The sequence below is a fragment of the Genypterus blacodes genome, unplaced genomic scaffold, assembly GCF_046128005.1.
Source record: "Genypterus blacodes isolate CSIRO-AG114 ecotype Tasmania unplaced genomic scaffold, CSIRO-AGI_Gbla_v1 ptg000072l_1, whole genome shotgun sequence".
Lineage (NCBI taxonomy): Eukaryota > Metazoa > Chordata > Actinopteri > Ophidiiformes > Ophidiidae > Genypterus > Genypterus blacodes.
The window spans coordinates 1579086-1606319 of NW_027466882.1; the positions used below are offsets into that span (position 1 = coordinate 1579086).

A 27234-nucleotide genomic window follows, 5' to 3' on the forward strand; every position below is an offset into this window, starting at 1 on the left:
TAATATCTGATCTATCTATGAGATCGAAACTATGGCGATAATGTTTGACTCAACCTTGAATGAATCATCATTCTTCATGTTCCAGCCTCATGTATGAACAGTTCCTAACTTGTCATATGGGCTGAGCTGTGGGGCTTTTAGGGAAAACTGTTGTAACTGGTTGAAGGTTCCTTCACTGGGGTGACACTGGGGAAGCCGGCCAATCAGCAAAAAGCACAACTCGGCTGGGTGGATTGTGGCGTGATGGTGTGTGTGTGTGTGTGTGTGGCTGCAGCCTGGCAGTTTTTGAACAGGATTTATCCACAATGAATGTGAAGTTTATGGTTAAATGAATAAATGGAGCCAATACTAGTATCACTACCTCAATTGGGGACATTGGCAGATCAATGAACTTGAAGTGATCACGTTCATCAGTTCCTTTTTTTAAAAGGGCAACCTGATTTAAACTTTTACGTGTTGTGAGTTAGTTTGTCCTTGAAAGCAGCTTGTGGTTGTGTGGTGGTTGAGGATGTTTAGGCTGTACTAAGTTTGAAATGTTGTAGAAATGCAAAGGTGTACTATTAACTTCCCTTTTAGGTTCTTTCGGTTGAGTGAAATTAAAAATTATTTCAGGTAAACAAAAGTAGGAATGTATGTATTGGTTTGGAAAATGCATGTGTATGCAACCTTTAAGTCATTAGAGAAGACATGAGTGGACATATTTTTTTCAGGAGGTTTGGTTGCCCTTTAGTTTGCTTTAAAAACAAATTAAGCTTGCAATTGCTGTTATTGTACGTTCAATTGATTTATTATCTAATGAAGTAGTTTTTATTCTTTACTGTAGTACTTTCTGAAACTGAGATAAAATGACAACATTCCTTTAAATAAAGCAAATAAGATCACGTTTTAGTGTTGGTGGAGCAAAGCGTGTTATTAATTAGGCTTTGTGTATGTAGTTTTATATACTAGATGTATATACAGTAGGAATGTACAACATAGGGTTGGCGTCTCTTTATAAATACTATGTGAGCCCTACCATTAAAACTATAATTGTACCTTAACCAGTTCTTTTAAAAAAACATCTTTGGGCAGATAACAAATTTAAAGATGCAGAAAAAAAGGGCAGCTCTTTCAACTGACAAGGAATTAAAACCATGGGTTTCTTACACACTATGACCTTTCCGCTTTAAACCTAACTTCCCCTGTGTCAAAAAGCTTCTACCCATGGAAAACTGTTATATGGTTCTGAGGTCATGGTTGAATAATGCAGGCAAAGCATGAAACTGGATAAGTATAAATGACACACACTTCCGTTTGAGTTGAAATTGACATTTAGAGTAAATCTGCATAGTGTGGCATTTTGTCTGTAGCATTTTGAGTATAGTCTTAACAGTTTCTGTGAATGATGGTTGTATCAATGCACAGCCTGCAGATAACCAAAGACTATGTTACCGACAGCAATATAGCTTGCAGTCCTGATAAAACTCTAATCAGGGTTGTGTTTGCGTAGCGACAACATGCAGATGGTTTCAATGGGTGAAGGGCAGAGAGGGGCAATATGTTGCAAACACAAGCCAACAGTCAACAATCAAGCCAAGTTCAAAGTTCATACAGTCAGATAATTTACCTAGAAAGTCCCTAAATGTGTTAAGTGCTTTAAATGGAAGGATGGTGTAGTGCTGCCACCTACTGGGGGGCAAAAGCCACCATGCAACATTTGTTCAGAGCAACAGCAATTTAAAGATTCCTCCTCTTCCTCCTCCTCCCTCCCTCTTTAAAATCCAACATTTCCCATTTATAGATATAATAAATTCCTCAATAATGTCAACAAGATGCGTTTTCCCCATCACAATTTTATTATGTGACTTTGTACACTAAAAACAAACATAAAATACAGCTGTAGTACACAATCAGGGCCGAGTGTGATGTGAGGAAGAGCTGGTACGATGATGGAGTCTGTGTCGGTACAGCTGAGTGCCGTTTGACTGGAAGCCTCTCCGCTCCTGTTCAGAGTCCTACAGGCCAAACTCTCTGAATCTGCCCTTACGTTGCGTTAGAAAACAGCATTTATATACAATCGGCACCAGGATGTCAAAAAATCAAGGTGTGCTGGTTTAATAATGGATAAGCGTTGAGTTCTTCTTACTATTTTACACTCAGCATGAGTGAAGTCGGGGGGAATTCATGACGAGCTTCCAAAAAGGAGGGGATAAGAAAACACTGGCTATGATACAACAAAGTCAACATTTCAAAACCGGGGCCAATACGTAGAAAAAAGAAAATACACAAGTAAGAACACGTTACACAAAAAATTGAAAAAACATTGCTGTCCATGATTATACGTACAATTTATAGTACAATAGGAAACAACCTGCTCCGGAAATCTGAAAAGGTACAAAACAAACAAGTGCCTGAGGTGAACTTCAGCCTTATTAAGACTGCCAATGTGCAGTGTGTGAAAGGTTTTTGGTTGATTTGGCATCGAGGAACGCAGCACAAAGCGGTAGGAAGAACAAGCTAACTCTTTTTTTTGGTCGTCTTGTAGCACAAGTTGTGTTTTCTGTGTAAATGTTGTTTGCGAGAGATCAGTTGTTTTAAGGAGGAGGACGGGACGTTACACTTAAAGATAGTGGAGTGTTTGACAGGTCCCGACAGTGAGCTACATGTACACTGCTCCCTGGCTTTCACTTTATTATTATTATTATTATTATTATCATACAGTAATATGGTCAAACAGTGGATGTAGTCGACTGACGTGTTCTGACAATAAAGGCTAGTAGATTGACAGATTTAGACACCGTAACACCGTGAAGTCCTCCAAAATGATTAAAATATCTTCTTCTTTTTGTTCTTTTCCAGGGTCCTGTAACACCACAGACAAAAAGCACAGACGGTCAAACAACCAAACTGGTTCAAACAGACTGAACAACCTCAAGCTGCTGTATAGACCCGGGTTAGGAGCGTTCATCATTACTAATGTTACCTCGAATCGCCCCTGTTCCTCATAAACAAGTCAATAAAGTTAAAGAGAACTGGTTCACGGCGCAGGGTTTACCTGGAAGCTTCTAGTTTCTGCTGCTCCAGAATCCTCTGCTGGTTTTCCCAGTGGGCCTTCTCTTCCTCATGGTGGCGGCGCTTCTCCTCCAGTTCTTTGTGCTGGGCCTCCAGGTTGCGTTTCATTTGTTCGTGACGTCTTTGGAGCTGCGGGCGTATATATGAATCATAGATCAGCAGTGTAATTGAACAAACACAAACAAAGTAAGCATAGTAGGATCATTTACGATTTCCTTTTTTTGTTTTCCATACCTCGACCTCAGAGTCTCTAAGTTTCTGGAGTTTTTCTTTGACCTTCATCTCAAACACTTGTTCCATTTCCTGTTCCATCTTCTTCATCTTGGCCACGTGGTCCCTTCTCTCCTCTTCCATCTGGGCTAGAGGACTCCTGGTGACACACCGACATGTTCATACACACAGCACATGGTGTCGACAGATAAACACACACACACTGTATAAACACCTCCGGGTCGTCCTATGCCAGGGCTCACTGTCAAAATGTCCTGTTTGTGACATGTTGATAATGAGCCCTTGTATATAAAAGGTGTGGCTAGAGGTACACAACTCGCTGATCTCCTACACAAAGGCTTGGGCCCGTGTTACATCTTTGATTACTATATGAGGGGGAAGGGTTATGAAGCCTGAATTTACACAAAGCCATAGACAAAACGAAGAAAGAAGAAGAATGTTTGGGTGTGGAATACAGGTCGGGGCGCGTCGTCCAATATGTTCCTCAAACCACAGCAGAGTGATCTATACTGGGCAGAACATCCGTGTTTCTTCAAGGCTTTGATATTGTGATGAGTGGCATGTTGAGGATTTGACATTGGAGTCAAGAGCAAGCCAAAAAAGCACAACATCAAAGTCCACTATTTAAATGACAACACCCAACACCACCGCAATCATTTCCTCATTCTGCCCTTTCAAGCCTGGTTTGAGGAACAATTGATAAGTGATTATGTTAGTTATTAGTTATTAGTGTTATTATGTTAGTTATTAGTTGCATATAGCAAGTGGTTCAAGTGGCTCGACCTCAGTCAAGACACCGAACGTGGTCAAGAGGGAACGTGTGGTGAAAGTGCAAAGTCAGCTGTAAGTAACTCAGTGTTAATAAGCTTTAGAAAAGGGCAGAGATTAGATATGTTAGTGAAGGATTGTAGCGCTACTTGCAAACATGAAAAGACAATCTGAAAAGACATTTTTGCTATGATCAAAACAAATGTCATGGGGCTGCAGGTAATAAGGAGGCAGATAATATCACATGGGAGGAAAAATGAAAAGATGGTGGGAGAGAGAAATTCAATCTCTGGAGAGCTCGTGAAGAACTGAAAAAATAACACTTACATGCCATCGACCGTCTCAGGTCTAAAAACAAACAAACACAGACACTTAGCATGCAGTTATAATCCATGCGTTAGCTTGTGAGAGGATGCAGGTGATTCCCGCCGACGGGCAGCCTTTGGATCAAAAGTGTTATAGCAGGGAGTCACATGGTGTCGCCATACAGTTAGAGCTGTCAATCATGTCATGTGTTGATACTAGTGGCCTGATAGCAGGGATTAGTGCTGGGGTTTCAGTCAAACGTATAGAAAGGCTAGGGTCTCTAGAGAACTGAATATAAAATGTCGATGTCTCAAAGCACCAGGTGTCTGCTCATCGCATTTCCTGTCATCATCCATGTGCGAAGTATAAATCAGCCTCAACTTCACTTACAGTACAGTAATACTAACAACAAACTCACTTGGTTAGCTGCCCCTTGTTTTTGTTGTTGTCGACTCCATTGTACGTGACTGCTGCTAGTTTTCTGCTCCTGTAGTTTTCATAATGGACGTTGTTTGTTACATCCTTCAGGTCCTGCATGTGGGTCCTGCAAAACAAATACATGAACTATTTAAATCAGCCTCAACTGTAGACTTTATTCTGTAGAATAACTGGTAGACCAGTTGGGAAATGTTATAGATGCCAAACATTAATTCTACGCAGACATTGGGCTCGGAAGTGTTTACCTGATGAGCATGTTCCGAAGGATCGTAAAATCACAGTGATCTCCATTCTCCACTGTGAATAGAAAACAAAATTTAGTATGAATACTATGGATCGACAGATACGATATTTCGTTGAACCCTGACCCTGCTTTCCTTTCTTGAAAAAGCACGTAGAATAATGGAGCAACAAAAGTGACAAAAATGTATTTGACATAGTCACTTAAGTCCCTAAAATCAATAATAGAACACTGGGTGGTGAGTGTTTCTGTTCCATGATTCAACAAATCAAACCATACAATTTGCTGGGCTCTTAAATATGTGTAGTGTAAAATATGTTCTAATCCAATAGAATTAAATCCAATTAAGCCATGACAGAATTTGAGTTTGTTACGTAGACTATAGAAAAAAATAGTCGCTTATTTTTGAGTTTCATAAAGTGTTTATTTACTATTTTATTTGCTTACAAAACTAAGAGTGTCCCAGGGAAAGGACTCTTCTTGCTGCCCTGTATAAATCGTCTTTAAGATAAGTTTTACTTCTTAATTTAAACACCTTTTCCTAGCTCAGTAGGTCTTTGGATGGCTGCAGTTCCTCAAACTGACAGCAGGTGGCAGGTGGCCTTTTTTTTCCACTCCCACACTCACAGTAAGTCCCGGCTGCGGTCCCTTGAGGTTTGTGTTGGGCTGCTGTGGTGGAGTGACTTGCATAGCTTCACAGCGGCCTTGCCCTTGCACTCTCCTACCTCATTCCATATTTGTGCTGACATGAAGCCAAAAACATTTCTGGTATTTGGGAACGCACTGCCCATGGGCAGCAATCGTTGGCAGCTCACCCAGTTTCATAGTAGCAACTCCACAAGCCGTCCACTAGGGCGGGCAATGTTTTGTTTTATAGAACAGTTACATAGATCATGTCAATATTTGATTTTCCTCTACTGAAACAGTCAAACACTGTGGTTTCTTATCTTTTTTGGCCTACAAACACAAAAAAACACTTGATATACACGCGCTAAATCAGTTTCACAGTGTGAATAAGGAAAGAATGACCTTAGCAGGTCATCCTAATCCACTATTTCTGTAAAAACAATCCAGCGAATGAGCTCGGCTGCATTCACACCGTTGCTGTGACCTCAACTATTAAAGCGGTATCATGATAACGTGACTGCAACTTCCTGTCTCACACCAAAGCCTGCAGTTACTTCCGCTGCTGAAGAAATGTTTCAAAGCAGAAAGATAACCCGGTATCAGAGGTAAAAAAAAACAACTAAAAGCTAAAGTCTGTGCTCTCTGCTTAGCTGTGTGCTGTGTTTGTACTGCTTGCCGTCATGCGTTGTCATGCTTGTCAAATTCTCTTATTGTCCTTTTTTGAACAATGGCCAAACGCCTTTTCTGGGTAACATTTACAGAATTCATAGTTTATTATCCTTGAATACAAAGATCAGATATCTGATTTTTGTGATAGTGCTGTTCCACAAGTTTCATTGAAATGTGTGTGTGTGTGTGTGTGTGTGTGTGTGTGTGTGTGTGTGTGTGTGTGTGTGTGTGTGTGTGTGTGTGTGTGTGTGTGCGTGTGTGTGTGCGTGTGTAAATGTATGCAAGAGATCCGATTTAGCTGAGCAATATTAACGTGTTGACCTTCAACCTCTCACCTTCAGCCACACCCCAGGGGTACTGCCTCCCACGCACTCGTTTTCCGTTGACCTCGATAATGGTGTTACTACCGACCACAGCCAAGGGTAAACGATCCTACAGGAGAGGGGGGGGGGATGGGGAGACACAACTGTTACATGGTAGACCCATAATAGCTAAAAATACACCCCAGCCTGTGAGAGTGTACACGCACACACACACACACACACACACACACACACTGTACTCATGTCATAAATCACAAGACAGTGCATCAGGAAAACAGAGTGACGATATTAACAGAATTATGTGGAACAAAGATTATTAATAGCTTTACTTGGACATTTATAGATTTGTTTACTACAAACCTTGATTTTCTTGACCAGTCTCATCTCCTCTTCATCATCGGTCTCTGGGAAATCATAGATTTTGATTTTGTGTTCCTGAATTTCTCTCATGATCTATAGGAAGTAACGGAGAAGTATGAGAGGGGGAGAGATTGTTTGAATTGACGCAACGTACAATATCTGTACATCAATACACAGTTTGTCATAAGTTCACAATGTTGGCAAGTAATCAGTAAACATACTCGGTGATTTTGCTGACAGTTGCGGTGGAAAACGGCAAAACATCAGACAATATACCAGCAAAACATAAACCTGAGGCATACCTGCTTCTTGAACTGCTGACACTCCTCAGGCGTCATCGTGTCGGCTTTGGCAATGAGCGGAATGATGTTCACTTTCTCATGTAACCGCTTCATAAATTCAATATCGAGGGGCTTCAGCCTGGATAAGGATGATAGAAAAAAATAAAGATTTTGAAGCGAGTGGCTCTGGTTTCAGTTGGTTGCTTAGCAGTAAACCTCTGTCACACAGAGTCGACAGGCTTCATAACTACTCTCTAATGTAAACTGAAGATTTGGGTTGGAAAGGGTTTTGGGCAGTGTTTTAAAGGAGTACAGTCAAAATACTTCACTACAGCGAGTGTGTGAGTATGTCTAACAGAACCAGAGAGTGAAATATAAAGATTTTTGAATATACTTACTTTTTCTTCACTACAAATTAAAAGCAAATCTATACTTTTATGCCACAATCTTTGTCATCACAGGTACTTGCAACACTATAAATTCTACTTCTAAGGGCATTACCTGACCAGACACCAGATCAATCAGACGTTAATATAAAGACAATATTTACAGGCTGAACAGTGATTTCCTGCAGCACAAATTAGATCAGTGTTTGCAAACAGCGTGAGCGTGAGCGTTTGGCAGCGGCGTGAGCCAAGACACGGAATGGGAGCAGAGGGGTCTCCAGGTCAGTGAGCTCAGGACAGATTACACTAATGTTATTCCTCCCTGGCAGTTCTGGTGGGAGGCCACAGGCAGAGCTGCACGTCTGGGGCTTGGACTACTTAACTATTGGCCAGTGAGTAATTAAACGAGAGAGTTATGACAAAAACTAATTGATTATTGATCAGTACGGTGGTCCAAAAAAGTCAATTAGGGAAATTGACCAAGAGTTCCATGTAGAGTTCCTTGTAAAACAAAAATTTGGTTTTAACTGGACTTTGAATTTCTAAAAAGAAGGGCTTTTGATGAGCTGGACATTTCAGTCTGTGTGGTACATACCCATGTCCAGAGGGAGCGATGAAGTACAGGCAGCAGTGTACTCTGTTGTCTGGCATCAGCCGTCTGTTGACTCGAGACTCTGCGTTGAGGTAATCCTCGAACTTACTGTCGATGTGGTCGATGACAGGCTGCCAGCTGAGGACGGACACATCGGTCGTGGAAATGTAAAGAGCGGTGATTCTGCGTACAAACTGTACTGTGGCTCGCGTTGCACTACTAGTCAAGTTGGCTGAACTCACCAGTTACTGTTGTCAACTGCATCGCCGAACCCCGGGGTGTCAACAATGGTGAGAAGAAGTTGGACTCCCCCTTCCTTTATCAGGACCTTAGACTGTTCCACCTGCAACATCACACAAGTCCAGTCAAGTCTGTATTTTTACAGCCCAAAAGAGAGTTGTTACAACAGTCAATCCCAACATTTTTAGTGTTGTTAGTTGTGCTTATATAACATTTACAGGAATAGAAGCCAATGGGTTACATGGAATAATAGTTACATTTTGTTTTTGCTCAGCGTAACCACCAGAATTTTGACATTACCCCAGAAAGTCTTGGCAAATTGGAGGATTCCAAACAAATCACATTTGGTCTGATCCAATCAAACAGTTGTACATTTGCCCCTGAAAGCCCGGTCCATTCTGACATGTGGGAAACCAGACCCCAGGCTCAGGGGGAACAAAAACATAAATGAAACATCCAGGTCAAAAAAGGGGGGGGGGTCTTGGCACTGTATTCAATAAGAAGAATAATAAGAAGATGAAAGTTTATTATCCCGAGGGAAATTACTGACAAACACGCCCTGGGTTTGCTTCGGTTCATTTCAGGTGAAGCTTGAAGCTATCAGATATCAGAGACTAAGAACATATTTGTAAGAGTGTGTGTGTGTGTGTGTGTGTGTGTGTGTGTGCGTGTGCGTGTGCGTGTGCGTGTGTGTGTGTGTGTGTGCGCACATAGGTACAATATTTCCAGAAAGCTGCTTGGTTCTCAGAGGAGCAGGACCACATTTGAGTTTAACCTCAGCTAAACTAAGCTGTCACCTCCCACTTCAGCAGCCCCGCAGAACGCCCGCGGTACGGCTATTCACTGGGACTGGACGGCACGCACTCCCTACGCCACATTTATATGGCCACCGCAGTTACAGAACAGCCGGGATCTGAAAACACAGCAGTCTGCAAACCTCCTCAACCCACACAGAGAAGTCACTCAAGGAGAAAGACCACGAGCTGGAGTTTAGATGCTATTTTGGCCCCATTTGTTGTTGTTGTTGTTTAGATAACCCCTACAACAACTGTGACTGGCTTGTTTGCTAAGACGATATGAAAGTGGATTGAGAGAACTCAGCATCTCAGGATCTAGCTTCACTTCATCTTTAAGATTTCTGCATTTCCCAAAACATTCCTATGACTTGACAACCGTTTCAAATTTCATGATTTTCTAGGGTTTTCATGTTCATTGGGACCTTGGATTTAAAAAAAGGTTCCCCACCCCTGCCTTAGCTGAAAGGACAATGGATGCACCTACTGTATATAGAGGCAACCTGTATCAATCACTAAACTATGTGCTGGAATGCAAGCAAGACCAGTTTTGGTTTGCAAGATAAAATAACAGAACCTACAGTACGCATACCCGGCTGGTTAGGCCTGTTGCCATGCAGGTTTGCTCTCCTTTACTGCCTGGTAGAAATTGTTGGCCGGCATCATTGATCCCAAAAGGCTTTCACAGCAGACCACAACATGTAGGACCCAAATCTAGTTACTAACATGCATATGGACTGTACTAGAACATTCATAGTGAATAGTTATACATGTGTGGCTCAGTGTTGGTACTATTCCAACTAAAAAAAACAAACCAAACCTTAGATTCACATATTATCCTCTTATCACACAGCCTGTGTCCTAGCTGCTCTAAGCTAAACAGTTAATTTAGAGCAATATCTATATTATTGAATAGAATATGGGCTACAGGGGAGAGTAGGGTGGAGGCCATCCAAGCCCCAAAAAGAGGACAAATGATCAACATACCCAAATCCTGCTCCTTAAGGAACCTTGCTAGCCAGCAGTTGAAAGATGTCAGTCTACTAAACCTCTGACTGTTGACAGGGAGGGGGCCCCGAGTCAATTTCTCTATGTTAACACATCTTTCTAGCAAGGTCACAAACTCTAGCCAAGTTCAATTTAGATCAGGATCATGCCAGGCCCCCTTGTTATGCTGCTTTATAGGCCTAGACTACTGGGGGACTTCCCATGATTCACTGAGCTCCTCTCTCCTTCCTCCTCCCCTCTCTATCGCTGCATATCCATGTCATTGCATCATTACTGCATTTCAATAACTTTACGTCTTCCCCAGACTTTCCTGTGCTCTCTTGTCTCACAGGTTGGTGTGTGTGTGTGTGTGTGTGTGTGTGTGTGTGTGTGTGTGTGTGTGTGTGTGTGTGTGTGTGTGTGTGTGTGTGTCTCCATTTCTTAAGTTTGAATTAAGTTTCTTTAAATGTTCTGTGCCTGTACCTAATTAAGAAAGTTGAATTGGATTACTATGTGCAAGTAATATATGCGACTGGAAAACTTTTTTAACTACAACAAAGACATATCCTGCTGTGTTGGCGCTTGTTTTTCGCCCCCCCAACATATGCAGCTACCCTCCACCCACATTGACAGGTTGCATCCTCTACAACTGCCATGTTTTCAGAGGCCTGTTATTATCATAGCATCATGTGGGAGGCTCAAAGCTTTTCATTCAGTATGAGCCAAACCACTTTAAACAATCAGCAAGATTCTTTTAATTCTTGCGGAGCTGGAAATGTTAATGTGGAACAGATGAGCGAAGATAGATGAGAATATGCTGTGAACACACTCCCTGAATGAGACAAACAGAGATGCTTCTGTAGTATGTCCTACCCATTTACCTTCATCTTTAGCGTGTGTGGTACTGGGTGGACAAAGTAGTGAAGAATCATGTGAGCCGGCTCTCTCTCTCTCTCTCTCTCTCTCCATTTCATACTGAGATGAGACAGACATACCTCTAAACAAAACAGGCTGACCACAGACAGTGAGCTCATGAGAAAAGGAACCACCCTGTCTCAGCCATGTTCCCTAGGATCATAACAGACCTCAGTGCCATTACACTGTACAAAACTGACAATCAACTGGTCAGGGAGACAGAGCATCTATAGGTCTGTCCATATGTAGAGGACAGGCAATCTAAGATTCCAATAAAAAAAAAAAGGGTCTCCTTCACATCTTTCTCTTATCTTTTAAGAGTGAACTTCCAGACAACAACTAAGTAAACATAGTTGTTAGCTGCTGTTGCTTGACAAAGTGGTCAGACAAACAATCACAAAGCACTGACAAAAGATAGTTTTTCATTCTCTACAAAGAAACCTCTTTGTTCAGACACACAATGCTAAAAGGGGAAGTTGTATCACAGCGAGGACAACCAACAACTAAAACAACAGTGTTAATAGATTTAGGTAAAAATGACCCCAGCAGACACTTTGGAGAAACACTCAGCTGGAAGAAATGTGGTGTAAAAACCAAATTGTTTATCAAATCAGTGAAAGTTGAGGATGACGGCTCTCCACTCCAAAACATTCTGCAGATGGCAGACAAATCATTTCAAGACACATTCTATAGAGTGACATATTACGATCATTTAGCAGACGCTTTTATCCAAAGCGACTTACATTACATTACCGCCCATCACAGAGGGGGGAGCAATTGAGGGTTCGGTGCCTTGCTCAGGGGCACCTCGGCAGGGACTCGAACCGCTGACCCACTGAGCTACTGCCTCCCGACATATATGCATGCACACACACACACACATTGGCCCTCTGTCTCTCTAAACCTCATTTAAACTTAATAAGAGCTAAGGAGGTGTAATGGACAGGTAAACCAATTGGAAGCAGTACTGGTCTGCAGGGAGAAAGAGCTCTTTCTTCTTTCTTAACGAAGAGTTTTAACTAACTTTAACCACGTAAGAGCTTTGGCTCCGTGTATGATTTATAAGTTTTACGATCAGGTTACATCTCGGCAATATCCATGCTGAATTTGGGAGGGTTTTGCAGTGAAATATTCAATATGAGTTACTAGCATTAGTTACATCACTTCATACGCTGTCATTTATTTCAAATTTAGAAGAAAAAAAATGTTCGGAAGTTTAACAATTGTAGAACTTGACAAAATGTCAACAATAGAATTTCACCGGCCAGTTTCTATATGCCAAAAAAAATATTTCTTTGTTCGAGCAGATGAACCGGTTTCATTGTCGAACGCAAACACACGGGTGTCGATAGCTGGGAGGAGCAGCCTCACAAAACGCGATGTCACACGGCAAGTATTCAGCTGATGGCTGACACAGACACTGAAGGTTTAGGGCGCACCTGTGTTATAGCAGCCTGAGGGACTGTCCAGTGTCAGAGTGAAGGCTTTGGCCCATTATGGGGTTAACAGAGAAATGTGTTGGATAGAGGAGAACGAGAATATTACCTGTACAGTCTTTTTAATTCTGTTGGATGGGCCTGGGTATTCAGGGGAGTACAGGTCTGTCAGAAAGAGGGAGTTGATCAGCGTCGACTTCCCCAGGCCAGATTCTCCTGCAAGACAAAGAGAGGCAGCGTTAGTGGGTGGGAAAGAATTCAAGAGAAACATTTCACAATATACTTGGCCGGTGTTTGAGACCGAGGCACAACATGACACAGTCTCCAGATGTTTATCAGGTCAGATGTCTGTCTTGCTCTTAAGCATTCCTTACATGCTTTGCATTCAACGCATTTTAAGACACAAGATCGCTTCCTTTAACCTCCTTTAAAAAAGCTTCGACACTCGACGAAGGAAGAAACAGAGAATGGAAGTTCTTGCCTCCCAAATTCTTTTCCTTTCTGCATTTCAGGAATCTATTCAGACATTCATGGGAAGAGAGGGGGAGGAAGGGACGACGTTAAACTACCACACAGCAATGTCTCCGCATTGGTTTTTGCACATTCCTATGAAGGTATACATTACAGCCATTAGGTCATATTAGGAAGTTCAAATTTGGATCGCGCACCTGACTGACTTGTCTTTAACTATCACCGACAATTGACACTTAGTTCATAAAGGGTTTTAAAATGTTCTTGTATTCTCTTCTGGCCACAGCAAATCCAAATTCTGTGACAAATGGAAAAAAAGGAATTCAAATCTGAGCTCCCAGCTACGCCAACAGATCTCTGACATTACATTCAATACACCAACAATTTGCATGCTTTTCCTTAAGGAATGAAGAGGAAGGTAGAGTGGCCAAAAGCACGGAAACAAACTTTGAGTAAGACTAAAACGTATCGACAGTATAGGAAAGAGTAGTTGTATGTAGATGATTTGTCCCACAAGTAGCAGTTTCTCATTCTGAAACTCAGCTGATATGTGGAATATACATCATTTGAATATTGTGAACATAAGCATGGACTTGAAAAATGCTGATCCATTCATTTGGGGATCATTTTCTTCTGTAGCTTCAGCCATTATTGCGCTGCGTGTTGAGATGCAGACCTTAACATTTTAACAGCGGCATAAAGACAAATACAAAACCAGCCCGCTTTCAGAAAAATCTACGTTGCGTACGTCTTAACATGCCTGTCTAAAAAAGCCGTGGGACAGCTGCAGCTCATGCAGAACGCTGCTGCTCGAGTTCTGACTGAGACTGAGAAAGCAGAGCGCATCACTCCAGACCTCAGATCACTGCTCTGACTCACATGTCTGTCACAGGATTGATTTTTAAAAACAGTCTTACTGGTTTTAAAGCTCTGCATGGCTTAGGACCAAAATATACATCTGACATGATTCTGTTATTTGAAGCCTCCAGAGCTCTCAGGTCATCTGGTTGGAGTCAGAACAAAGCGGGACGAGGCAGCCTTTAGTGTCTCTGCTCCACAACTCCAGGAACAAACTTCTAGAAGATCTCTGTTCTGCTCCAGCTGTAAACTAAAAAAACAAAACAACCAGCCTTTTCTTTCTAGCACTGCTATAAATGAAACCAAATCCAATTTCAGCACTATAGCTGATTTTATATCTATATTCATCGTATTTTTACACGTCTTGCGCTTTTTGTTCTGTGCGCTTATTTATCTCAGCTGGCCAACCAATTCTGTGGTCTGTCGCTCTTCCTAGTCGGCTTGCTCATCAGCCAGCACACTTCCTTTAAAGGAAATTTCCAGCAGCTGTGTAAACCATGCCGTTTATTCAAAAAGCACTTTCCATTTGCAAAGAAAGAAGCTGGTGAAGGAAAAGCTATTGTCTCGTCGGAAACTATATTATGTTCATTCGCTTGATAGTGCTTCCTAAGACATCAGCAAATAACTTAAGGTGGAGTGAAAAGTGGGCTGTGGGGCTTTCCCTCCAAAAAGGTGGAAAATGCAGTAAAAGTTTAACAAGTGTAAAGCATACCGAAGGTGTTACACACAGTACACACACTATTCATAACGCCAACAATTTCCTTATGCATTCTAATATCAAATCTCCTGTGAAACATAATTGTGATTTCTGTCAGTCTATCTATACAGCGATGCCTGCGATGGACAACATCAGAGTCAATTCCAGTGTAAATCATTGACAAATATTGACTTTGGGCCAACAAAATGGCAGTGGCCCACTTTCTCTTGTTCAACAGGAACACACCCCACTGCAGTTACATGTATACAAACATAACGTACTTCAAACTTCCTGGGTTTCCCCATCATGGTTGGGACATTTTCTAATAGTAAATAAAAGCATTTTCTCAAACAAATATTCCTTCTTGGTGCGCCAGTGTTTTACTGTAGTGGTTGAATATGCTGCTTTCCGTCACACTTAGCTTATTTCTGCTTAAATGGAGAGAAATGCGAGAGAAATAAAGAGAGAAACTAAATAAAGACAGCACTAATATAACATAGTCTCCTCTCTCCTCAATAGATACTATTCAGATCAAGTTCACAAATGTCTGTTTCTGGAATACAGCTCTATAAATGACACAACACCCAATAAATAATCAGTGGGGCTGCTGTAAATGTGTTTAGCACTTTACAAACCCTCCCATTTTAGGCAAATGCTGCATGTGAAAGCCTCTTTCCTCAGAGTGCATACTGTGTGTATCCATTCAAATGTCTAAAAAGCAGACACCTGAGCTCTGACGCTGGGTGGTCACTGGAAGCCGTGTCTCCAGGGGAATAGGAAGTTACATCATCCAAGCATTCAGGGGGACTTCCTGCCAAAATACCTTTGGACCTTTGTGGCAAGAGAATAGAAGGGTGACACAGGTCAGCCGCTCAACTCCACTGCTGAGCCTGGAATGACAGGAAACTCCCGCCGCACAATTCAGAAAAAAAGTTGCACGCGTGAGCACCGGCACACGCAAGCAGCGGTGGATGGGGGTGTTGGGGCTGTGACCACAGCTGAATGGCCTCGGTAAACGTTTGACATTGTATAATATGGTATTTGTGTGAAATTCAACGCTGCACACATGAACACGGTGCGGTAAAGCCATACAGCGATGGCTTTAGTAAGCGCAAATGCACATATAGACTATTGAGAAACAGAAAAAAGGAGTGGAAAAGAAATACTCACCAACAACCATGAGTGTGAACTCAAAGCCCCTCTTCACAGATTTTCTATAAACTTGGTTTGGAAGATTTGCAAAACCGACGTAGCCCTCCAGGTTCTTCGGTTGCTGTGGACCAAAACCAAAATTGTTTAACTCAACTGGACACAAGCAAAAATGAGGTCAGAATGTAGCAACATGTATGATTACTAGTGACAGGGGCCTAAAATTCTCACAATTTAGGACACAGAAAGCCAGTATAAATAAATCAAAACATGGATTTTTTGTTTTTAGCCCCAGTCCCACCACTCTGCATTTGAATTACCTAATTATTACAGGTGGCAAAACATAAAAATAAGTTAGACTGCAGACTAATGGAAGTTGGTACTTACAGCTGGTTTGGAGGATGCGCGGAATATCATGATGACCAGAAGTGACATGGAGAAGCAGTGGACCAAGCAGGTGACACCCAAAGAGACAGGAACAAAAGCAGGGAACAGAATACGAGGAGAGGAGAGAGGAGAATTATTAAAAAATGATTCAGATTGAGCTAGGTGCAATGAAACACTGAGGCACACATCATCATCATCATCATCATCCACATCATCATCATCCACATCTGGTTCCGTCAGATGTGTGACTTCATTTCTGCGTGCAGCAAGCTTAGCCACTTGAAACTGACGACTTGCTTTGTCCTTTCTTTGATGAGTGGAAGTCACTGTTATAAACATACATTACTACAATAATAAAGGGTGAGCTGGGTTAAGCCTGCGCAACCCCGAGCACTTATTGATACTGTGTGTTTACGGCAGCTGTCAGCAGTTAAACACTTCACATGATGCATCCTGCACTCGCCACACCCCTCGTGTAAATACGCTCAGTACACAATACACACACAATTACATTCGGTACACAACACGCACCACACACACACACACACACACACACACACACACACACACACACACACACACACACACACACACACACACACACACACACACACACACACACACACACACACACACACACACACACACACACACACACACACACACACACACACACACACACACACACACACACACACACACACACACACACACACGACCCACATTCCTAGATTATTCCCCCTCAGCTTCCTCTGTTGGAGACAGTTGACAAAGTGCAGAGCAGTCACACATGCAGCCTTAAACTATGTGAAAACAGCCGCAAACACAGCCAGAAACCCATCCTTCCTGTGACAAATAGAGCAAAGACGCTGAGGGGTGTGCCAATATATGAATTCTACTTTTTACAAAGTTATACTGATACCCATAGTATCAATATTTAATTAAATGTTTTTATGTACAAAACGGTTTTTCCCCATTTCCTCTTTGTAGACGCTGCCCACTAAGTTTCAATCTGCAACATGGCAGAGGAAATTCTACATACTTCCTCAGCACTTAATGCATATGTGTGGCCTCATTCCTGTTTTAAAAAGAAATGAAGACAGCCAGGAATTGGACATGACGAATACAGTTTGTATTAACTAACTAAGCAACTATGCAAAACCAGAATAAGAAATTCTGTCTCAAACCTACAGCTCCCTACCATACCCAGGTAAAAGCTTTCCTGGTTTAACCTGTAGATCAAATGCAACTTAACGCAGACACAATTCATAGTAGTAAACTACCAGTGGGATGAGAGCACACAAAGAAAATCACTATTGCAGTAGTTTCTTTCATCTGCAAAGACATCCGGCCCTACCGCGTTGTGGAGAATGGCAGTTTTGGCACGTGCTAGATACGCTGGAGCCCTGAGATGTTATACATAAGCGTTGCTACATCACAGACACAGCTGCGCCTAAACTGTATGTAAGTGAAGCTGGTTCAGTTCTTGAATGCCTGAATAAAGCCGAAAGAGCTGCCTGGACATCTAGAGCCACAGGATCATGTGTGACGATAACTTCTTACTATGTCCGTGATGAATTGAAATTAGTTTGGCACGTATTCCCCTGAAGACACTGTAGAACTCACGAAAGGCTTAATGTCTGCCTATACTGAATTCAAGATGATGTCTGTGAAACACTGTGTACTCTCACAAATGTCCATCTTAAGTATTTGTGCTGTGCCCTTGTTATCTTGCTCGTCTCCTCAGCAGAAGCATCAAGTACACTGTGCTGGCCAGGCTGCCACGTCTAAGTCACACCTTCACATGCAGGTATTACTGTAGACAGCGTGTTGTTATTATTATGAAACTGCAGCAAACTCCATTTACGTCACTTTGTCAATCAGGTGAATCAGGTGAATTTCCATAAAACCAGTTTTAATTTGGCAAGCTAACCAGATGGTTTGCTCACACTGTTCTATTCGGTTTGGCACCGTCATCACACTGAAACGAGAATGAAGGTTCACTCCTTAAATTCATGTAAGGTGTGTACACAAATAAGGGATTTCACAATTTCCTGACTGAGATGTGTAAATTGAAGGCGTTGGGGCTTTTGTTTTTTTATGATTACTTCACTTGATTTACTGGAGCTGGTGGTAATATGTTCCAATAAATTAAAGCAACACTTAAGTTAAAATGCTTAAAATGCTGTCAGGAGATCACATTGTCAAAAACAAAAGCACCATGTGTGGCTTGTCTTCTACTTAACCTCTCCGTCAGTGACAACCACAAATGAAATCACTGTAGGAAGCAATGCTGCAGTGAAGTAGCAGACGTAAAATGCAAATTGCGCGTCGCTGTTTGCTGAACTACAGGAAAAAACGTGGTGAGAATGGCCGCCTCCAGTAAAGTGGAGTTACGGGGAGGTTTGTTGAGCCGGCGCAAAGGCCCAGGACCCTAAGAACCCAGTCAGAATTAAACAGCAGAGAGGATACTAATGCCCAGGCCCTTCCCACGACCTTAGGAGGGCTCAGACATGTTGTGCATCATCCCAGACTGTTATTCTTCTTCTTGATAAGGTTTGGCTCCGTTCACATTTTCTGAAAAAATAACACCGAACATATTTTTCCCCTCATTCAGTGCAGTGACTTTTTAAGAGGGTTGGAATGTTTACATAAACTATCTGGACCATTTCCTTGAGAAGGAAACTTCAATGAAATGTTAACTTGTGTGAATTTTAAATTATTAGCACTCCTCCACCTACTGTACAACATTTACAGACAGATCTAGTGTCATCTTATCAATGTTAGGGACAAGCAGGACAAGCAATTGTAGTGTTTCAATGCACTCGAGTCCAAACAGAAAGTAAATCTTACATCGATAATAAAATCTGCAGCTTGACTGATACGAGCGTAGAACTACAAACTAAGCTGGTGGCCCTGATCTGAATATGTAGGAGGAGAAAATGAAATTCAGTCAAGCATAGGTTGCCATCTAGAAGAGACGAGCAACGTAAGCTGTCATTCACACTCTACATGCCGTTATCAAGCTATGACCACAACCTCTGTAAGGTTTATGGTGTGAATGGAGCTTTGCTGATAGGTCGTTGAATTCATAGCCTGTCTGGCGAGATTCTTCCTTGACAAAGGACAGACTGAAGCGTTAAAATTACCAATCATGCAGAGCAACTTTATACTGGATGTAGATCTTATCTGTACACTTGACTGATTTGGATGAGGTATGACACTAATGAATGCAAGAGCAGGTGTGACTATGACTGTGAATCTATACATTTCCCATTTTTTCTATGATGTATCCAGTATATGATGCTGCATTTCTCAAATCTGACACCTCAGACTACGCACACAAAAACAGTTTGATACCACTTGTGGTGTGATTTGGTAGAATCTGACACCGAAAACACTGAAGAATCACTTAATCCATGTCGAAAAGCTTAAGTTGCAATGTTACATTATAACTTATTGCCTTGAACATTTGCTCAAAACAGTGAAAGCTTCCTTGTGTTGTTTTAGGAGGGCTTCTCTCAAACACAGCTTCTCGCCCATGACGATGAATACAGGAAATGCCAAGCTAACCACTGAAGCGACTGAGCCAAAATTATTAAATGAGACGACGTGCAGCAAGAAAAAGTCGGGCCAAACGCCATTCAAAGTCCTGCTTACAAAACGTGTTACTTAGACAAATTGTTTTACTGCTTCTCTGGTATTACAAAGTTACGCGAAAACACCGGGGAATTTAAATTTTGTGGTATTGTTTACCTATGAACTAACACTAACCCAGTTTGAACGTTTCAACACAACACATCGTAGACAGAAGCGAGTAGAGTGAACTCATTCTGAAGTTAGTTTTAACATCGAGCCAACTCAAGTGTACCTGGAAGACGAATATATTGTGAAAACATTTACCTGTCGGGAGTTTGGTATGACATTTTCCTGATGTAGCTACCGGGACTAGCCCAACATTAACAAAGCGTTACCTTTCTCGAGCGGGGTCTTGCTTAACCACATTTTCAAACATTTAGTTTCGATAACATATAAAGTGTTATCCCAACAAAATTTTTAAAAGTCCAAAGGTTTACCTAAACACACAGAGGAATAGAGTGAAATAATGAGGAAACTCACCCATTCTACTGTCGTTCGTGTCTGCTGCACTCACCAATCTCTCAACGCCCGACATTCTCTCTCACAAACTCTCTCTACCCATCTCACTATGAAGTCGTGGTTCTAGCTAACTACGCAAATTATTTTACGTAATGATAAATGTACACAGTGTGATTTACGCAACAACGTCACAGAAAATGCGTACGTTGTCCTTTCAGAATACCAGCTGCGACACATCGCGAGATTTCAACAAATCAGCCAAATAAATTAACTTTTAAATTATGATGATAATAATAAAAATAAGAGCGCCAACTAACTCAATACTGAAATAAGTTATAAATAAATACCGAAATAAGTTAAATCCGTCGAACTTCACACTACCTTAACATACACACGGAGAGCGAGGGATACAGCGAGCAAATATAGAAAATAAGAGTCAGCACTGCCATCTAACGGTGATTAGAGGGTACAGACAGAACACGGTTTCTCTGGTGGTTTAACTAAGAAAGAAAGAAAGAAAGAAAGAAAGAAAGAAAGCTTCTTCTTCTTCTTCTTTTCTTTGCGGCTGCTCCTTTCAGGGGTCGCCACAGCAAGTCATCTGTCTCCATTCACCCCTATCCTCTGCATCCTCTTCTCTTACACCAGCTAACCTCATATCCTCCTTCACACGCCATATTGCTGTTCACAACAACGCCGCCTGCTTCTGCATTGGAAATCACTCACCCCTCCCTCTATTTCGCAATGGCTGAAGGATACAATGTATTTTTTTAAACTCGAGAAAATCAAGTACACTATGAAGGGCCACACTGATAAGTTCTATCAGAGATGGCAACCGTTTCTGTCTTACTTCACAGATCTACAGGCTATGCCAGACCAGTGACTGCTTACCAGAACACCGAACAGTTCCTTTTTATTTTTTTCATTTTACATCCCAGGACTGGGTTGTATGGCTGCGGGGTTGTGTGACTGCAGGCTTGGAATGGCTTTCGGGGTGGGATGTCCTCTCTTTATTTTTTTTTGTTTCTCTCTTCTCTCCTTCTCTTTACCACAACCTATGATGCAAATTGTACTAGCCTACATTGCTGTTTGACATCATCCTGTAAAAACTGTATTTACCGTATTTGCAGGTACTCGTGCAAGTGTAGGTTTTGTGGATGACGAAACACGGAGTGGGTACTCTGTGTAAAAGACTGGAAGCTGTTTTGTCAATTGTTCAGATCTTGACCTGTCTGGATTTCCTGATACACTTGATGTGTCACATTGGCTCAGCACTACGTATAGGGTCTAGAAATATAATGTTTCGAAGTGGATTGTTGTATCAGGCCATCAAACAAATGTATTTTACTCAGCGTTGAAGCGAGGGAGAGGGTGATTGAAGCCAGAGGCCGGGAAGAATGGAGATCACATCTGTACCCTTCTTCACTCCTCAAGAATATGAGTCAAGATTTAAAAACGTTTCTTTATTCAGCGGTGCTATTGGAGGTCTCTGCAAAGGGTGTTAAGTGAAGCTGACGAAGCCATCAAATGAAAAGACTTGAAACTTTGAGAAAATGCCTTGTTTTTGCCAATATGTTGTTCGGTGCACAAACTAGCCTCTTTCCTTCCCTGTGTAGGCCAAAGATCACCAGGCAAGCTGACTAATGACAAATGGTAGGTCAAAAATGTGTGTATAATATCCTATACGATTATAGAATGAAAGCATGCATGCATACATTCAATTCAATTCAATTCAACTTTATTTATATAGCGCCAAATCATAATAAATGTTATCTCAAGGCACTTTATATACAGAGTATTTAAAGAAGCCCAACATTTCCCCATGAGCAAGCACTTGGCAACAGCGGCAAGGAAAAACTCCCCTTTAACAGGAAGAAACCTCAGGCAGAACCAGGCTGAAGGTGGACGGCCATCTGCCTTGACCAGTTGCCTTGATACATGCATGCTAGACACGTACAGCTACACATGTCCTTTATTTGTGCAAGCATGGACACCTCTATCATCTCTGCCTCCTCCATTTCCGTTGGTCCTGGCTCCCGACACCTCCTGCATCTCTGCCTCATACTGACTTAGAAGAGGCTACCAGGACCTTCTCCGGAGACCAGATCGGAGAACAGTCAGACAGGGTGGCGTCCATGGTCTTCCTAGATGCTGTTAAAAGTGAAACCAGTTGTGGGGATCACAGATAAAATCAAATATAATGTATGAATCCATGATCAGTGAGGACTTTGTAGTTCAACTTGGCATGGTTGGTGAATATTAAAGAGGTTTAGAAGCGGATCGGGGAGAGTGAAAAGAGTAGGAAGCATGCAAGCATCGTTTAAAATGTTCCTTGTCTTGTTTTCAAATGTGTGTGTGAGAAATACCTTCATATCTTAGATACAGGATGAGGTTTTAATATGATCAGTACAGCAAATAATTAAATAAAAAGGCACTGTAACAAATACATTGTGATCATTTTTGTTGCATCTCTATCATGCAAAGCACATTCCAAAAGCTGTTATGACCCTGGACTGCATGAGTGTGTATAAACTCAGGGATTGTACAAGAGTGACGAAAAAGGAACCTTTAAGTTCACCAAAAAAGTAAGTCAGACACAGCTTTATAAAAACCTGTCATGTTTTATTTATTTATTTAGAATCCATTAATCATGAAACGACACAATGAAGCTTTTCATATCACTCATGTTCATTCACATCAAGATTCCTTTAGGCTAACTCCTTTTCTTACTCCGTTCAACACAATTCACACCTGTGACGCATCTTTCACCCCAATGTGGGTTATTAAGCTATTTAGGTATTCTGCGGCCCCATCACTGACCCCTTTAACCCCATCCACCCCATCCCTTCAGCTTTAACCCGGTGAGGCTTCAGTTCTTTTTGGCCTTTGGTGAGTCGTACTTCCTCTTGCTGGAGTACCAGAGGAGCAGTGGAATGCCGATGGAAGGCAGAGTCATAACGCCAAATGCCGCCCAGTCCAGCTAGAAAAGGAGAACATGGGAAAGGAAGTGAGCCACGAGACATGCTGACGTAAATCTATTACGCTAGAGGCCCACACATCTACTATTCAAGATCCAGCTAATCTTTGTTCCACTTAGATTTCCAGTGCTTCGATCAAAAGACAGATTTTATTAAGCAAGCTCACATTTTTGGGTATTTTCCCATCATATGATGTAAAGAGAGAGCCAGGAAGCAGCTCGTGTGGAGCTGAGAGAATAATGTACAGTATGTGAGGAAGTTCAGCGCTATCGCCTGAGAACTACATCATACTTGTGACCTTTGACCCTGCTGCGGTCTCTGCCACACTTTACCCACCACTAAGGTATTCACTTGCAGTTACAAGCATGAAAAAAGACAAAAAATGTTCTAATAATATACTGACCCATAGAGAAAGAAACCACTTTAATTATATTATAAATTCTGGTTATGGTACCATGCTGTTGGATAATAAACTTTGCTGGCACCATTAAAGCTTGAATGTCTGTTTTAAGACAGTTGCACGGTGCTTCCACTGAACATCACTGACTTGAACACGGGCTCAGCCCACTTTGGAAGGCACTCTTGAGGACAACACTTACATAGTGTGGAGAAAAGCGGCGGTCAAACTCCCTCTGAGCCAGGATGCCTCCCTGGCCTGGAGCGCTGGTGTAGCCCGTCTGCAGGGGAAGAAGCACCAGATCACATAACTACACACACACGCACCTCAGCTGCTGTGTTAGGTGGACAAGGATGAAGGAAATGCCCCTTACCACAACCTGGCCTCCTTCCTGAGTGAGGTAGCTGACAGACGCAGAGGTAAAGTTGAAGTAACCTGCCTTCAGGGGGCGCAGTACCACTGTGTGAGAGACGTTGCTGGCACTAAGAGTTGAAGGGTTAAGGTGAAACCATATTGGGGTGACATGAAGTGACAAATAATTCTCCTGAGAAAACAAGAATTGGCTTAGCTCCATTAATTGAATAAACAAGAATTAACACACCTTCTGCTCCATTTAGGACCTGGCGGCAATCTAAAACCTGCCCAGCTAAACAAATAAAATAATACCTTTCTACTCAGAAGAGTGTTCTTGTTGTCAGTTGTAACTTTTGCCCTACCAGACGCAATGATCATCTTATCAGTTGTGTATGTGTACGTAAATGTGTGTGCTCTGATTGTGCTGATCCTGGTGAGTGACTGAGTGAATAACTTTTTGTTGTCGTTTTGTTTTATGTGGATTTCCTTTCAGGTTGGGTGCCGCAGAAAACACCAATTATTTTTTATGCGTTTCTTGTTGTTCTTGTTTGTGTATAAAGCATTGATGTTTTAAGGATACGGTGCGATCCTGTCCCATTTGACATTCAACATTCCTGAGACAATGCCAAAATCTTCAGGGGGGAAAGAATCATCCGACAGCTCGACCTCCAAGGCAGCACTGTAGAGACGGACAGAGGACAGACAAGTTCAATATGCTATGAAGAAAGGACCACTTTTTATCATATTTTCTATCTGACAACTATCTTCAAAAAAAGGATGTCATAGTCCTGACCTGGAGCCCACATTGTAGATGTTGTACTGTAGGGTGAGGTCTCTGCCCTCCACAGCGTAGCGGTTAAGTAATGACTTGGAGGCCAGCAAACGGGCTCCCTCCTCTCCTGAGCCCAGCCCCAGCAAAGTCATCACCACTAAGAAGTACAGCATCTTCATCTGGAAAAGGCAGGACACAAGTTGAATAAGTACAGTGGAGATGAATTTAAGGATTATCATGTCTTACCCAGGAACATGTTCATCTAACACACACACACACACACACACACACAAACACACACACACACACTACAGACAACTTCATGTGACCTTTACAATACAATACCTACAATATAAAGTGAATGTACCCGCAAACCATATTTAAGCATACCTATAAATTGAAATTGTGCCAAAAACTGATAATGTCCATGTTTATAACGTGCTACGAGACCTCAGAACCAGAAATGACAGTGTTATTCTGTAAATGTTATTATCTGTATATTATTCTATTACAGGACTTTGCTATAATCGGCTATAAAAACAAATTCCCTAATGTGCATATAGCCTTCGAGTTCTTTGCCGTAACAAACTGTCGTCAATGAACGACCTCGAGTAACTAAATAAATAATAGGAAATAAACTCAACTGAACCAGAAGGAGCCTTGTGTCGATTCTGTCCAGTTTAAAGACTTGATTAATTACAGAAACAACAGCTTGTTTTACTTCAAAGTCCAGACTCGGTGTTGATAAGTGATGCGATTTTTCAGACGCTTACGTGTACCTGAGGACCGGCTCTGCCCCACTAACGCACTATACAGCCTAAGAAGCATTCACATTTACATTTACATCGAGGAAATGTGACAAATACCGCAACCTCAGGCGGCATTAGCATATCTAACCAGAAGAATAATTGTAACAAAAGAAGAGAAGATCGCTTACACTCGACGTTTCCTTTAGTCTGTCAGATGTGGAAGGAGTTTCACACGCGCATGCTCAGATGCTTTAAACGGCGTTCGCATGACGTGTACGTGAGAAGGACTCCTAAGGCCGGGTTATCACAGCGCCCCTGGTGGCCGGGAGGACGTATTACATTTCCTGACGTGGCAAGGGATTGTGCTTCTTTGTTTTCAATTTGATATTGATATTGTATTGTATTGTATTGTATTGTATTGTGCTGTATTGTATTGTATTGTGTTGTATTGTATTGTATTGTATTGTATTGTATTGTATTGTATTGTATTTATAAAATCTATGTTGATTGCTTCCTGTAAACAATGCAGCTCTTTAGATGGCATTCATTCTCTATACATGCTTATCCTCGCAATCACTAAATGAGAGGAAGGGCAAACTCTGAAGAGCAGTTCACCAGTCCATCAACACGCCAAGCCAAGGCACAGAAACTGAACAGTTCACTAAAGTTTCAAATCCTGACACATCATGCGAGCTCCAAACCAGTGTCATCATCTGAGTGGTTCATTCGCAAGGAGAGATAACCAACATTTTTATGAAAATGTAATTTTTCTGCATTCCAGGGTCATGACCAAACCTTATGTGACATGAGTGTCTTTGTATTTTAAGTTGATTAAAATTATGATTATTTCATTCCAATAGCTTTGATCAATGTTACAGGGAATGCTTGGTAGGAAGAGAAAAAGCATGATTTTTAAGCCATTTTATAAAAACTGAGATATGTTTGTGTGAATTCACTCTTAATCCATAATTTGTTAAGTCTAAAGTTACATAGTGTAATGTTATATTGTCATCTAATGTAATCAAATGTATCTGGCACATACGTTTTTGGTTTTATGCAAAAATCAAAAGGTAATTATCCATCTGTTTATCATGTATAGCCTCTTATCCTTTCAAGGTTGCTGTGACGCTGGGGAAATGTTTCCAATTTACCTAAGCTGCATGTCTTTGGCGTTGGAAGGAAACCAGAGCACCTGGAGGAAACCCATGCAAACACATGGAGAACATGCAAACTGCACAATGAAAGAGACTGGGCGGGAATCAAACCCAGGACCTGCTTGCTTTGAAGCACAATGTTGGCCACAGAGTCAACATGTCATGTGCAATCTACCACAACAATAACAACCCTCTTAATTCGACGAAGAATACCTGTCTTTCATGAGCAATATGAACAATATTACTATGGTTGCTTATTTTCATCTCCACAATATAGCTGAGATTAGCTTGTTCCTCAGTATGGAAGATGCTGAAACCTTAGACCATATGTTACTTCTATACTGGAAGGACATAACCTGTAGATTTGAACCACTGCAGTTCTAGCCTCGCTACACTGGCTTCCTGTTAATGCCAGGACCCATTCTAAGCTTTTACTCTACAGAATATTACAAAGCCTTACACCGTTATACAGTATCTAACCAATGTCGTAACGGGAGCATGCCTATGATCCCTCAGCCCTATGTTACC

At 41.7% G+C, this 27234-nt stretch overlaps 2 protein-coding genes across 3 annotated transcripts; both read right to left on the reverse strand.

Moving 5' to 3' along the window:
• Nucleotides 1-1816: 1816 nt before the first annotated feature.
• Nucleotides 1817-15938, reverse strand: septin7a (septin 7a). Of its 2 annotated transcripts, XM_076157078.1 has the most exons (13): nucleotides 15842-15938; nucleotides 12755-12861; nucleotides 8516-8616; nucleotides 8277-8411; nucleotides 7317-7434; nucleotides 7015-7107; nucleotides 6667-6763; nucleotides 5040-5091; nucleotides 4775-4900; nucleotides 4378-4398; nucleotides 3286-3421; nucleotides 3035-3180; nucleotides 1817-2842 (listed from the first exon to the last, which is right to left on the reverse strand). In XM_076157078.1, the coding sequence occupies exons 1-13, from the start codon at nucleotides 15849-15851 to the stop codon at nucleotides 2806-2808; spliced, it is 1179 nt and encodes a 392-aa protein (XP_076013193.1). In that variant the 5' UTR covers nucleotides 15852-15938; the 3' UTR covers nucleotides 1817-2805. The 2 variants fall into 2 exon arrangements, with proteins under 2 accessions (XP_076013193.1, XP_076013194.1); XM_076157079.1 differs by lacking the exon at nucleotides 4378-4398.
• A 6965-nt stretch (nucleotides 15939-22903) lies between these two features.
• On the reverse strand, nucleotides 22904-25824 carry ssr2 (signal sequence receptor, beta). The gene is made up of 6 exons (XM_076157240.1): nucleotides 25741-25824; nucleotides 24825-24982; nucleotides 24612-24710; nucleotides 24051-24159; nucleotides 23880-23957; nucleotides 22904-23282 (listed from the first exon to the last, which is right to left on the reverse strand). Exons 2-6 carry the CDS (start codon nucleotides 24980-24982, stop codon nucleotides 23172-23174), a joined length of 555 nt encoding a protein of 184 aa, XP_076013355.1. The 5' UTR covers nucleotides 25741-25824; the 3' UTR covers nucleotides 22904-23171.
• Nucleotides 25825-27234: the final 1410 nt, after the last annotated feature.